The following is a 13073-nucleotide window of genomic DNA, read 5'->3' on the forward strand; positions in this document are numbered from 1 at the left end:
CAGCACTGGGGAGATGGTGACAGTAGAGCTTCACAGGCTGGCTAAGCTGATAACTCTAGATTCAATAAGAAATAAGAAATTCTTATTGAATCTTAAAAAAAGTAAGGTTGAGAGCAATTGAGGAAGTCATCTCATGTCCACCTCTGGCCTCACACTTACACACACATACATAACCCCCCAAATAATCATACGAACAAGCAAACTGTCCCTGTTGGCTGCCTCAGTTCACAAAGAAAGGTAGAATAATGCAACCCTGTCAACATTTACTTCACATTTGATTTTCCATATAGTTTTATCTGTAAGCACGAATAGATTTATTTTTGTATTTCAAAAAAAAAAAAAAATGAAGTAGTTTTTCAAGGAAATTTTGAAAGGAAACACCACAAGGCCTCCTTGTATTCAATCAGGTCTTCTTCTCACATCTTGACTGTTTTCATCAGTACTGTGCCTCAGCTAGTAAGTGGAAGACCGGTCCCCAGGCAGAAAATCAGAAAGCAAAGACTGATTCCGGTTCTGGAGAATTTGATGGTGTTAACCTCCTGGTGCTAACCAGTCTACCCAAGTGTCACAGTTCTCCTGCGGTAGTCAGCCCTTCCTTAACCCCCTGGGAAGGTACCTTGTAAAAGTCCCTGTTACAAACCAGGCAAGTTAGTTATATCCTCCTCCCCGATTCTCTAGTCAACCCTAAGAGGCAAGGAACTGTCCCCACAAGCAGGGGATTTTGTCACACATGTGGCCCCTTTCCAGCCCCAGCTGTGAATTCTACAAACGTTGCTGTGTGTCGGCAGGACCTTGGTGTGCAGCACTGTGGCTGACTGGATAGAAGAGTAGTTCCCATCATGACCCCTCAGAGGCCCCTCTTCCAGGAGCCCGCTCTCAGAGTCCACTCGGACTAAGTCAGGAGGCAACTTTGAGGGTTTTTTTCCAACACAAGGTTTCTCTGTGTAGTCTTGCTGTTCTGGACTTAATTTGTAGACCAGGCTGGCCTCGAACTCACAGTGATCCGTCTGCCTCTGCCTCCCTGGATGCTGGGATTAAAGACATGTGCCACCATGCCCGGCTGACTTTGGGATATTTGGTTGGGAACATTGAGGCTGGTCTGCAAAGGGAAGGGAAATTTTCAAATAGTAACTTTCTGGAAACAGTCGGAATGAAAACATCATTTTCTCTCTCACTTAAACGGATGTACTGTCTCCTCCCAGAAGAAGCGCACATTGAAGGGCTCCATCGAACTCTCCAGAATCAAGTGTGTGGAGATTGTCAAGAGTGACATCAGCATCCCATGCCACTATAAGTACCCTTTCCAGGTAAGCCTGTCAGTACTACAGAGCTTTCTGTCCTCATCCATGGTTAGAACCCTCAGGCCTGTGAGACACGATGGGGACAGGAAGAGTCTCATCCATGCCAAGAGCTTAGACCAAACCCACGGGAAGGCTTATGTGTTAGTCTTCCAACTGGTGACATTCATTCATTCACTCATTCATTCACTCATTCACTCATTTCACAGAGGTACAGACTCTTGAAAAGGTTCTTGCTTTCCCGGGGATTGCCAGAGATTGCTATGCAAGTGTTCTGCTCCTGACTACAGCCCCAGCCTTGAAGCGGTCCTAATTCCCGTTCCTCCACTGGAGTTCCTGAATTTTCACAATCTGAAAAACATCTGGAGACGGTTGTGATGTTCAAAATAGCAGGCACCTGCAGAATGTGAATGTTTATATATAAGTGACAACCAGAATTAAATACTCTTAAATAAGTAATAATTTTCAAAGGGTCAGCAAAATGGCTCAGCAGGCAGAAGCACTTGTGTGCAGGCCTGCTGACCTGAGTTCCATCCTCTGTTCTTAAAAAGTGCGAGGAAAGAGTCATGAGGCATTCTCGCGCGTGCGTGTGTTTGTGTGTGTGTGTGTGTATGTCTGTGTGTGTATATCTGTGTGTCTGTCTGTGTGCTTGTGTGTATGTGCGCATGCACATTGTGTGTGCATGCTCACAAACACACACAGTGAAAGATGAGAGGAGAATGAAAGACAGATTGACTGATTTTAAAATGCAGCTTGCCAGGTACTACTTTGGCCACATCGCAAATGTGGAGTAGCCGCTCGCTACTAGAGAGTGCTGTGTTGACAGCACAGGTCACAGCCCTTTCTCTGTGCAGAAAGCTCCATTGGGCTGGTCAGTGTACCTTTTAGCCTTTCTCTTGTTCACCACCCTTTGCATTTACAGTTCCAATGGAGTGGCTATTTCCCCCCACATCCTAGACATCTTTCTTGTTTGCCCACTTAAAGGGCAGATATTCCTAGTGAGAGGACTGATAACTCCAAAGCCTCCAAGAGATCCCCAGAAGGCCCCAATCTGATTGGCTAATCTGACCGAAACTGCAGCTTGCAGGCAGCCAATCTGCTTAAACATCAACACATGGGCTTGAGCTAAGTATAATGATTTGGCAATTGTGAGGAAAAGACCTTAGCAGCTGGAAAGTTCCTAAGTGTTTAGGCAATCCTAAGCCCCCCATACCTCCTGAGTCAACCAATCAAATGAAGAGTTACCTCATTCCTTCAGGAAACCTCCCTAATTGCTTTTAAATTGAACCTGCAAGCTCACATTGTGGTCCCATTCTAAGGAATGGTGGCCCCAGCATTCCGGCAAATTTGTGCAGAATAAACGCACTTTGCTTTTGCATACTACTTGAGTCCGGGGTCTTTCTTCGGTGATTCTCAGACCCTAACACTAGCTTATTTATTTTCCAGTGTTGGGTGCTGAACCCAGGGTCCTGAGCATGTACTAGACAAGTGATCTAGCTCTGAGCTACTTCTCCATCCCAGATGGTCCATTTTTAACGAGTTACCAAAAAAGAGCTTAAAAAACAAAAACTAGAAAAGTATCCCCCAGGAGTTGGGCCTTCTCACTCCCTCCTTTTTTTTTTCTCTCCCTCCCTTCCTTTCTTCTTTTTTCTTATCACCAGACTTGCTTGGAACTTAGAATCCTTCTGCTTCTACCTCCCACATGCTGGGATTACAGGATGTACCACCATACTCCGCCTGAGTTCAAAGTTGTAAAAATAAAAGTAAAAGGAATGACAAAAATTTCCAGTAATTAAGAGTATCAATCACAAATGAGTCTATGGGGGAAAAAAAAGCACCTCAGAGACCCACAGCTTGGTTAATATTGCAGTGCTTTAGGAATGTCCCATGGCCTGGTTTAGTATTTAGAAATGTGCTTGGGTTCTGCAGGATGCCCTCAGTGAGGAGAGTGAGTGAACACAGACAGGAGCTGTGCTGCGGAACTCTTTGTGGATCTTACACCTCACTAAGAGTTTTCAAAGGATCCTCGGGCCACGCTCATCATCTAATAACTTACTCTCACACACCCCAGAAAGCTTGTCCTAATGACCGAGAATGTTGATGAGAGATAAGCACGTTATCTAGTCAAGAAACCAGCCTCTCTTTCTCCTGTCACTTAAAGTGGGCCAACACCCACTGGTGGCATGACAAGACAGGCCACCTGCACTGTGGAGAGTCACCCTGATGGCACAGCACCCAGGCATTCTGACGGAAAGCACGCTGGTCCTCAGGTCACGCGGATTAAACGCTAATGAATACTGAGATGGAGCTGTGGTGGGTCGCCCTTTTCTGGGTGCCCTGCTCATCATGGACTCTCTTGTGTTCCTAGGTCGCGCATGACAACTACCTCCTGTATGTGTTTGCTCCAGACTTCGAGAGCCGGCAGCGCTGGGTGCTGACCCTTAAAGAAGGTAATTCAGCTCCTTGATCCTGGGCTGGTCTCAGGCTCCATGAAGGAACACAGTGGAATCTGTGAGCGACTGCTTTTCAAAGTTTATTGGTGCTCCGTGCCTTGGGTTTTTATCACGGGCCCAGAAAGCAGCAGCAAGTATAATTTAGGGATTGGCCAAATCCAGCCCACCACCTGTTCATGGAAGGCTCTAAGATAAAAACGGTTCCTGTATTTTTAAATCATTTCAAAGGACTGTATAAGCACCCACATGATCCCCTTGATTATTGCCAGTCAAACCTAAAATATTTACTATCTGGCATTTTTTAAAAAATGCTTGCTTACTCCAGTAGAACAAGGAAGGTTAGAGTGGGAATCCCTCCAGTTACATCATAGGGGTTGGCATCCAGGCTTTTCCTCGTGCTCTTGGGCACGTGCCTCACTTCAGTCTCCCTAGCTGTTTGACAAGAGAGGGAAAAGAAACAATAGACTCTCCACAGAGCTGCAGTGGGTAAAATTCTTACAACAGGCAACCATAGCCAGTGCCCAGGAAGCATTAAGTTGCTTGTTTGCTTGTTTGTTTATTTTTTGAGGCAGGGGCTCATGGAACCCAGTCTAGCTACTAATTCCTAAGTAGCCAAGGCTGACCTTGAACTCCTGATCTTCCTGCCTCCATTTCCCAAACACTAGAATTACAGGTGTGCCCAGCCCTGCCCAGTTAGCTGTTTCTTCAGCCTCACATTCCTGACAGCACAATTAGAACCCACAGAGTGTGTTAAATCCCTGACTGCCATAGCGAAAATCCAGAAAGTGCCACTTGCTGAACCTTTGTGTGTCTCCGTCTCCTCAGACAGAAAAGCTGTCTAAGTGCAGCCATAGAGCCATCTTGAGAATCAAATGAGTTAGCACATGTAAGGTGCGTTTAAAAACTCTCACCTGAAAACAGTATCTGGTCAGTGTTTGAATCCCCCAGTGTGTTAGGAGACTGGTTTTCAAGCAGCTATGAGGAGTAAGGGAGCAAGCCCCTTACTGTCTGGAGCCTCAGTACCTTAGTCTGGAAAATAAGGCTAACGTGATAACTTATAGGCTTCTAGGTCAAATTAATCTCCAGTCTTGGATAGGAACCAGCAAGCACTAGGCCAGCTACAAAGTGCTCTCAAGCGCAGTAGCCATGGGTTGAAAACAGACACCAAGCCAAAACTAATAAAGAGCCCAGCCACATCCATTTCCTGTATCTTATACTAGGGTTTATGTATACATATATATATGAATTTTAAAACTAGAGGAAGCTCTAGAGATTAACTAATATTGAGGGTTTTCTCGTTTTTTGCTAGCAGAGTCCCTTTTATGCCTAAGGAATTTTACTTCAAAACCGTAAGCCTAGAGGGAACAGAATCACATTTACAGCACGTCAGGGCAGATCAGCTGGTAGAGTGCTTCCCTACCGTGCATGAAGCCCTTGGTTCTAACACCAGCACCATACAAATTTGACTGGGCTGTGCCCACCAGGAAGCCCAGCACACTCGAGGTAGGGGCAGGAAGATCTGCAGTTTAAGGACATGAAACCTTTCCTTAATTAAAAAAAAATTTTTTAAAAGGCAAAGTTGCTGTCATTCAAAGAGAGAGAGAGAACAATAGAAATCCCACCTTCTCAGCTTTCTCCTTTACCACTAAAGGCTTCATTATAGAGCCTACTCATCCAGTTGATGGCTTAACAGGGAAATTTGGGGAAACTGAGGTTCAGATGAGGAGGCTTCATTATAGTGCCCACTCATCCAATTGATGGCATAACAGGGAAATCTGGGGAAACTGAGGCTCAGATGAGGGTTCCCCATCCTAGAGACACACAGCCAACTGGAGACAAATCCAGAAAAAAAAACTAGATGAACTGGATCTGCTGGTGCCTAACTCAACCCGGGTTCCCTTAGAAAACAACACAGTGGTTGCCTGACTGTTCCAGTTAGTACTTGGGACCCAGCTCAGGGTCTAGCCTCAGGGAGTTAAAAGATAGGTGGTGCTTGATCAGCTTGGCCCAGAAATGAGTCCTCTCTCGGTACCAACTTCTTTCAGAAACGAGGAATAACAACAGCCTGGTGTCCAAGTATCACCCTAATTTCTGGATGGATGGGCGGTGGAGGTGCTGTTCCCAGCTGGAGAAGCTTGCAGTAGGCTGTGCCCCCTATGACCCAACCAAGAATGGTAAGACTTTGGGAAAGAGACAAAGAGGAAACCATCTCAGATTCCCATCAACAGGACATCAGAGATTAACAGCAAAATTCTATTTCCAGAATTTTCCCGGGGTCCTTGTATCTACCACCACCCTTTTCGTACTTTCTATGTCAAAACTGATACACTCAAAGTGAGGTCATTAGTCAACCATCTCTACTACCTAAGAGCTAGTCATAAACATAAAAACATGTATCTGGTCCTGATCTACTAGATCAAAGTGTCAGTATTGACAAGATCAAATGGGGACTTTTGAGAAGTACTTCAGTAGGCTGTTACGGAATTTGAACAGTCTTGGATTTTTTTTCCCCCTCTTAGTAGCCCTGGATGTCCTGGAACTCACTCTGTAGACCAGGCTGGCCTTGAACTCATAGTGCTGGGATTAAAAGTGTATGCCTCCACCATCCAAGGCTGTCTTCTTAGATCTTAAAGTATAGAGACAGCCTTAAATATTTCTTTTAGTGATATAACACCATGCACATGTCTAATTATATCATTTAATTCTACAGGCTTAAGGGAGAGAGAATTCAACTTCTCTTAATTTTAACTCTGGCATCTTCCTGCCTGTTCTTCAGACTTGTCTTCAACCTGCTTAGTCCCCAAAAAAAGGAACACATAGTCTAAATGCAACGTAGAAACAACAACAAAAAGTTTGTTCTTGGCTTTTCCATCAAAAGCCCAGGCCTGGGAATTAAGTGTATCTTGATTTTTGTCTAATGTTACGGTGACTTGAGGACCTCTACCTCCAACTAATTGGAGCTCTACTCAAATGCACTTTCACAGCATCATGCTTTGGTTCTTCACAGCAGTCTCAGGTAGAGAGATGGGGTCAAAGAGATGGACAGCCTTGAGCAGTTCAAGGTCACACAGGCAGGAAGGGATAGAAACAATTAGTTGTTTTACTTCCTTTTTTCCTCCTCTGTCAGCCTCTCCTACCACAGATACTATTTCTCATCCTGTGGTTTTGACTGTCCTAACACAAGGCGGATATAACACATAGTTGGGTTTTCCATGGCTTCCTGAGTCACAGCCTCTCAGAGCCACTTTAAAAACCACTGTTTCTCACCTTGTACTTGGGAAAGAAAGACTCAAGGTCATCCGTCTGTTGGCCTGCATGACGGATAGCTTTGTGGAGGTCAGTGCCTGCTCCTAGTGCTGTTGATCCTGCTTGCTGTACCCAAGCAGAGAGAAAAAAAGGTGTGGGTCTTTTCGGGGGATTAGCAGGATGCCTTCCTGAAGGGGAGCCCTCCCAGAGGCAGAGCTAGTCTCTGATTCCTGCCAATACCCTTCTTTGGACCCTCAGAGGAGTCACCTGGCTACCTGGGTTCCTATGGCCTCAGGTCTAAAGTAGTAAGAGTGGTATCAGCACCCTAAGGTGATGTAATCCCTCACTTGCTTCCCTTCTAATCTGCTTCTGTTGTGTTGCAGTTTCACCTTGTAGAGTGCAATGTTCCGCAGCAGGGTTCACAGGCTTTCCCTCACCCTGAGACACGTGATTGGGGTATTGCAAGTGGTTGAGTAACTCACTGTGACTCCCCTTGGGCTGGTCTTTGCAAGCTCCACTCTGAGCCTAGTAGCTGAACAGCTCTCAGCCATAGCCATGCATGCGAGGTGCAGCCATCTGGCTGACAACTTTGCTGTCGCACAGCAACCCACTGTCACCTCTTCTGACTTAGTTAAGTAGTATCACTCCCCACAGTTTTGGCAGGATCTCAAGCAGTTTTGAGAGGCATACCTCACTGACACATTACATCATATTCCTGGGGTAAAGGCTCATAAAAATTGGGCTTTGGAAAAAAAAAAAAAAAACTCCTTGCCACATCCTTTTCTTGTTATGTGTTCCTTAACCTCTCTGAGCCTCTCAGGTAATTTCTTCATAAATGGATAGAGTAATAGGCAGCTACTTTGAATGACTGTTGGAAACTCATTAGAGTTGGTGGAAAGCTCTGAGGACGTTGGCAGCCCTTAACAAGCTCTTGGTAAATGGTTACCTTTCTTACTTGTGATGCAAGCATCCAAGATCTAGCAGCGTCTGAGAAATGGCAGAATGGTTGAGAGGAAATGACCAGCAACACACATCTCTGCCAGTCCTAACTACATCCCATGCCCATATTACACAGAGGGAGAATAGGGGCAAAAAGAGAAAGATCACTAGAGAAAGAGAAAGTGAGTCATCACAGATAACCAGACATAGAGCATAGAAGGGGCTCATTCTGGGAATGCTAGAGTCAATCCAGTTTCTTGGTCCAGGTCCCATGATAAATGGAACTAGATGTCTTCCCACCCACCCGTGTGTGTGTGTGTGTGTGTGTGTGTGTGTGTGTGTGTGTGTGTACATGCTTGTGTGTACATGCTGATTAAACCAGGGGCTCTCAGATATGAGTGATCTGAATGATGACCACCGAATTTTAATAACACCAGCTTAGAAGATAAGGTTCTGGATAAGATAAGATTTCTTTGTCTGCTCATTGTATGCACAAGCCAATACTCCAACCTACCCTTGCTCAGGGAGCCACTATGGGACTGGACTCCAGTGTCCACCTGAGTCTTAACTACCTCAGCCATGATGTGGGATAGCTTCAACTTTACCATGTGTAAGGATGAAAACCTTCCAGCCTGCCTATACAGCCCATTCTTTATCTCCAGTGCTTAAAGAGATCTTTTTTCTGAACTAAAAGCTGTGCACGCCCACAAGCCTCTCACACTGCTTTCTCTCTCTCTCTCTCTCTCTCTCTGTCTCTCTGTCTGTCTCTCTCTCTCTGTCTCTCTCTCTCTCTCTCTCTGACACACACACACACACTATTTTGTCCATTATTTCAAGGGCTGAACTGTGATGTGGTGTAAGGAATATGGTCCATAGATAAAGATAAAGAAATAAAAAAGAGAGGGTCAAAAACAAGAGAAAAGAAGCAAGAAAGAAGAGATGCAAGCCAAGTGAAAAGAGATATGAAGACACAAAGACGAGAAAGAGAGAGATTGACTTTGAAGGTGTGTAGTTTTAATAAGGCATCAAGAATACATATTTAAATGCCTCAAGAGAACTAACAGCAATCTCAGCCCACTCAGAAAGCACAGTGCCCTCCCACCTCATCAAACCCACAGTGACATCAGGAAGGTTGTGAGTCACTGTCTCTGAGTCACACATTCCCACTCCTGAGCTCAGAAAGTAACATGTATTCATGGAAGTCTTGCTACCTGCAGAGAAGGTCCCAAATCTTGGCCCCTCCCCAGTCAGGGGATACAGAAGGAAATCCAAAAATACTGACATCTGGAAGTTTCTAGTATCTTCTAGAAAAGGGAATTGGAAAGTAGCAAGTGCAAGAGATGAAAGACAGGTTCTACCAAAGTTGATTCTGGTGTCTCTATTTCATCATCTCTTTGTGCCACTTTCTCCATTCCTCTCATTGGGCCCCTTTTCTCTGAAAGACTGGGGTTTCATGTTCATCTTTTTCTGGTTTTTGTTGTTTCAGCTTCAAAGAAGCCTCTTCCTCCTACTCCTGAAGACAACAGGGTAAGTGAGGTGGGCTTATGCTGTAAGCCTATTTGTGGTATCTCTGCTTTTCTTAGGTCTGTGCGCATGTGGTGAACAGTTGCAATTGGGGTATATCTAACACATTGGTTTGGGGGGCTATCAGGTACAGTGGTTCTCAACCTTCCTAATGCCACCACTCTTTAATACAGCTCCTCAGTTGGGTGCGGAGGGACATGCCTGTAATCCCAGCACTCAGAGAGACAGAGGCAGGCAAATCTGAGTTTGAGCCCAGCCTGGTCTGCAAAGCAAGTTCAGGTTATTCAAGGCTACACAGAGAAACCCTGTCTTGAAAAATCAAATCAAAACCAAAACAACAAAATAATTTCTCATGATGTGGTGATCCCCACCCATAGTTATTTTTCATTGCAACTTCATAATTTTGTGCTGTAATTTTGCTGCTGTTATGAATCATAATGTCCGTATCGGATACACAGGTTGTATGATATTTGACCATTGTGAAACAGATTTAGAACCACTTATTAAGTGGGTCTGTCCACTTAAAAGACCATGAAGGTCCTTACCACCACCTTGCTATACACAGTCCACAAACACCAGTATTTAGCTTTCTTTATGACTCAATATAGAACACTCCGGAGACAAACACTTGATGATACTTTATATATTCCAAAGCCCTTCCAAACTTAGCAAACCAACTACCAAGTCTTGGGGTTTTCCCCAAGGCAATTCAGTACTAACAGGACCTGGAGCTTCTGGTGTATGGGTTTTGGATTTGTTATTCTCCAGAAATGGTCCACAGACGTCCAGCATCAGCCACACTTTAAGAACACCACCACCACCCCCAGCCATAACACTGGGAGAGAGGCTCTTTATCTGCATAGTAATTCATCCCTGCGATTCTGAGATATACTCAAGTTTGAGAAGCACTGCTCTGTGGTAAACTGATTTACATGACTTGATGTAGAACCAGCTCTGGAGGGCCCTCACATTCTGGCCACGTTAACATCAGTGCTCTCATTCGGGTACGTGCCCTCAGAAACTTCCAAAGCTCCTTCATGCTTCTTCCTGAAGAATGAGCTCTGATTGTCTCCTCCAGCCAAGCACAGTGATGTCTCCACAGTGGCAGCATCCTCAGAGGGGAAACTCTAAATCCTCAGCCTCAGGTTAACTTCCAGATCTCTCCTTAGCTGACACTCAAACATCACAGCAGAGATACTCACATTGCTGCAGAAGACCAGGTGTCTGCCACTCTCCTCGACCTTCTGAGCATTATTCCAAGAGCTGCCTTGCAGCTGTGGCTTGGAAGCCCACTGCCCTCGCTTTTTCCCTCTAGTAGGCCCACCCAAACCCAGCAACCTCCCCGTTCTCTTGTTAGCCTGCTCCTCCCTTGCTGTCAGTGTCAGTGAAGGTGAAGCCAGAGCATGCTGCTTGCCCATCACTCCTTGAGCTCCACCACTACAGGGACTTCAGAGGTCCTTAGAGATGCAGCGCCTATGGTGTTGTGAGCTCTTTCACCACAAGGTTTTAGAGTCCTCCATGCAGTCCATACGTCTAGAACCATTGCAGTGTTTCTGTTACTCCTTGCCACCTGAAGTCATTTCTCCCTTCCCCCTTTCTGTCTCTTCCCTGAAGGGCAATGACATCTCAGGCTGTCATACAGAGAAACAATATTTTACACCATGCTTTCAGGCCTTATGCTCTTCCATTCTACTTTCATTTCTCTTGCTGTTAAAAAAATAACTTGACCAAAAGCAGTGTAGGGGAGGAAAGGGTTTATTTTTCTTAAGTTCCAGGTTATAGTCTATCATTGAGGGAAGTTAAGGCAGGAGCTGGAAGGCAGGCTTGCTTGCTAGCCTTACCTCCAACCAAGAAACCCACTTGAAAGCTAAGGACATGCAGCAGAAACCACAGATGTTTGTTGCCTAGCTAGCTTTCTTATGTTTTTCAGGGTATTACTGCCCACAGTGAGCTCCTGCATCAACTACAAAACAATCCCCTGATTGCCAATCTGATTTTGGCAGTTTCTCAACTGAGATTCTCTTCTAGATAATTTTTGGTTGTTATCAAGGTGACAATTGAGGCTAACCAAAACATGCTCTACTTGAGGAAGACTGTGGAATTGCCCTCCAGAGGACCAGGGTAGCTGTTGTTAGTCAAGATGGAGGATGTCGACATACCCAGGCTCTCTATCCTGTGGGTGCAAGTGAGGCATGTCCAGATGTCCAAACCCCAGTTTTTCCTGGTTCTCTGCACTACAGAGCTCAGCTCTTCTTGTCAGATTTCTCCTAATTCACCCAGAAGATCTTCCTAAGGTGCCACATAAATGTATCTGCTTGTCCCATGGCTCCCAGGCAAGGAACCCTTTTGCCACTTTTGTCTGACCTGTGAGGTCTCAGCATTGTGGAGTTCTGCTCACCTACAACTAGGAGAGCTCCTAGCAGCCAGGGCCATGCAGTAGAGTGACCAAGAAATGAGACCTTCATCTACTGCAAGCCTCTCCTTCTCATCCAGGACCTCAACCGGTCCTTCTTAAGCCTGTTGACCCTCTTTTTCTACAAATGCCAACCCTTGACTTAATCTAGTGATTAAGACCTAATACCTCTGTTTTATGAGAAATGTTTTGTAAAGATCCTCCTGTTACCCTAAGGGGAAATCCATAAGTAGGGGCTAGAGAGATGACTCAGCCGTAAAGAACAATGACTGCTCTTCAAGAGGATCCAAGTTCTCATCCCACACTCGTACTGCTTTGCTCACAACCAGCTGCCAGAAACTCCAGCTCCAAGTGATCCAGTGCTTTCTTCTGAGAGCACCAGAGCTCATGTGGCAAGCACAACACACACACACATGCATGCACATACGCATAAAGAAAAAGACATAATTTTTTAAATCTTAAATAGTATGTAAGGATTTACAGAAATGAGTCCTTCAAGTCCTTCTTAAGAGAATAAATAAATGCAATATACTATTGAAAACAGAAAAACAGAATAAACTATATTCCTAAATTTAAATAGAGGACCATGAGTGTATGGGAAGTCATGATGAAATGCCCAAACCCATAGACAGAACCCACTGAATTTGGCAACTTAAGTGTCGTAGATCCAGGAATGTTTTGTTGATGGTCCAGTTCTAGTGTTTCCATGAGTGATATGACTTTCCAAAATGGCAAACAATTCTCAAAAGTGTTCTAAATTAAACTGAGTGTAAGCACTCCTGGAATACCCAGTCTTTTTTATTGGGCACCTAGCCTTTGGGTCTTCCTGACTATTATAAAAGTCCAGTGAGCTACACATTGTGCAACAGAAGCCGCTTGTGTATTAGAATTCTATGCAGGGTTTTCCCTGTGTGGATATCTACTGGGATATTCAGAAGCTGGAAAGTCTGTGAGACACGGCAGAACATCTTGCATTCTTGGCCCTTGCCTATTAAATACCCATGGTACACCTCAAACTTGGTGATATCTGAGCATCCCATTATGTGTTCTCCATGACTCCTGGGAAATGCACCCCGATTGTGTGAGACTCCCTAGCTTTTTCTTCTAAGGGTTAATAGGGGAATTGGATCTACAGTAACCTGGACAACATAGCATCACTTCTGTACCTTCTTTGGGTGCCTTGGACACAGTTTCTCCACC

The 13073-nt window shown here is 44.9% G+C and overlaps 1 protein-coding gene across 1 annotated transcript in view; it reads left to right on the forward strand.

Moving 5' to 3' along the window:
- Itk (IL2 inducible T cell kinase) overlaps positions 1–13073 on the forward strand; it is a 59507-nt gene that overhangs the window by 19403 nt on the left and 27031 nt on the right. The window contains exons 2-5 of the mRNA XM_021646402.2: positions 1203–1307; positions 3667–3748; positions 5797–5925; positions 9423–9463. Of these exons, the coding sequence (XP_021502077.1) occupies positions 1203–1307; positions 3667–3748; positions 5797–5925; positions 9423–9463 (357 nt within the window). The remainder of the gene's footprint in view (positions 1–1202; positions 1308–3666; positions 3749–5796; positions 5926–9422; positions 9464–13073) is intronic.

The sequence above is a fragment of the Meriones unguiculatus genome, chromosome 11 (assembly GCF_030254825.1).
Source record: "Meriones unguiculatus strain TT.TT164.6M chromosome 11, Bangor_MerUng_6.1, whole genome shotgun sequence".
Classification (NCBI taxonomy): Eukaryota; Metazoa; Chordata; class Mammalia; order Rodentia; family Muridae; genus Meriones; species Meriones unguiculatus.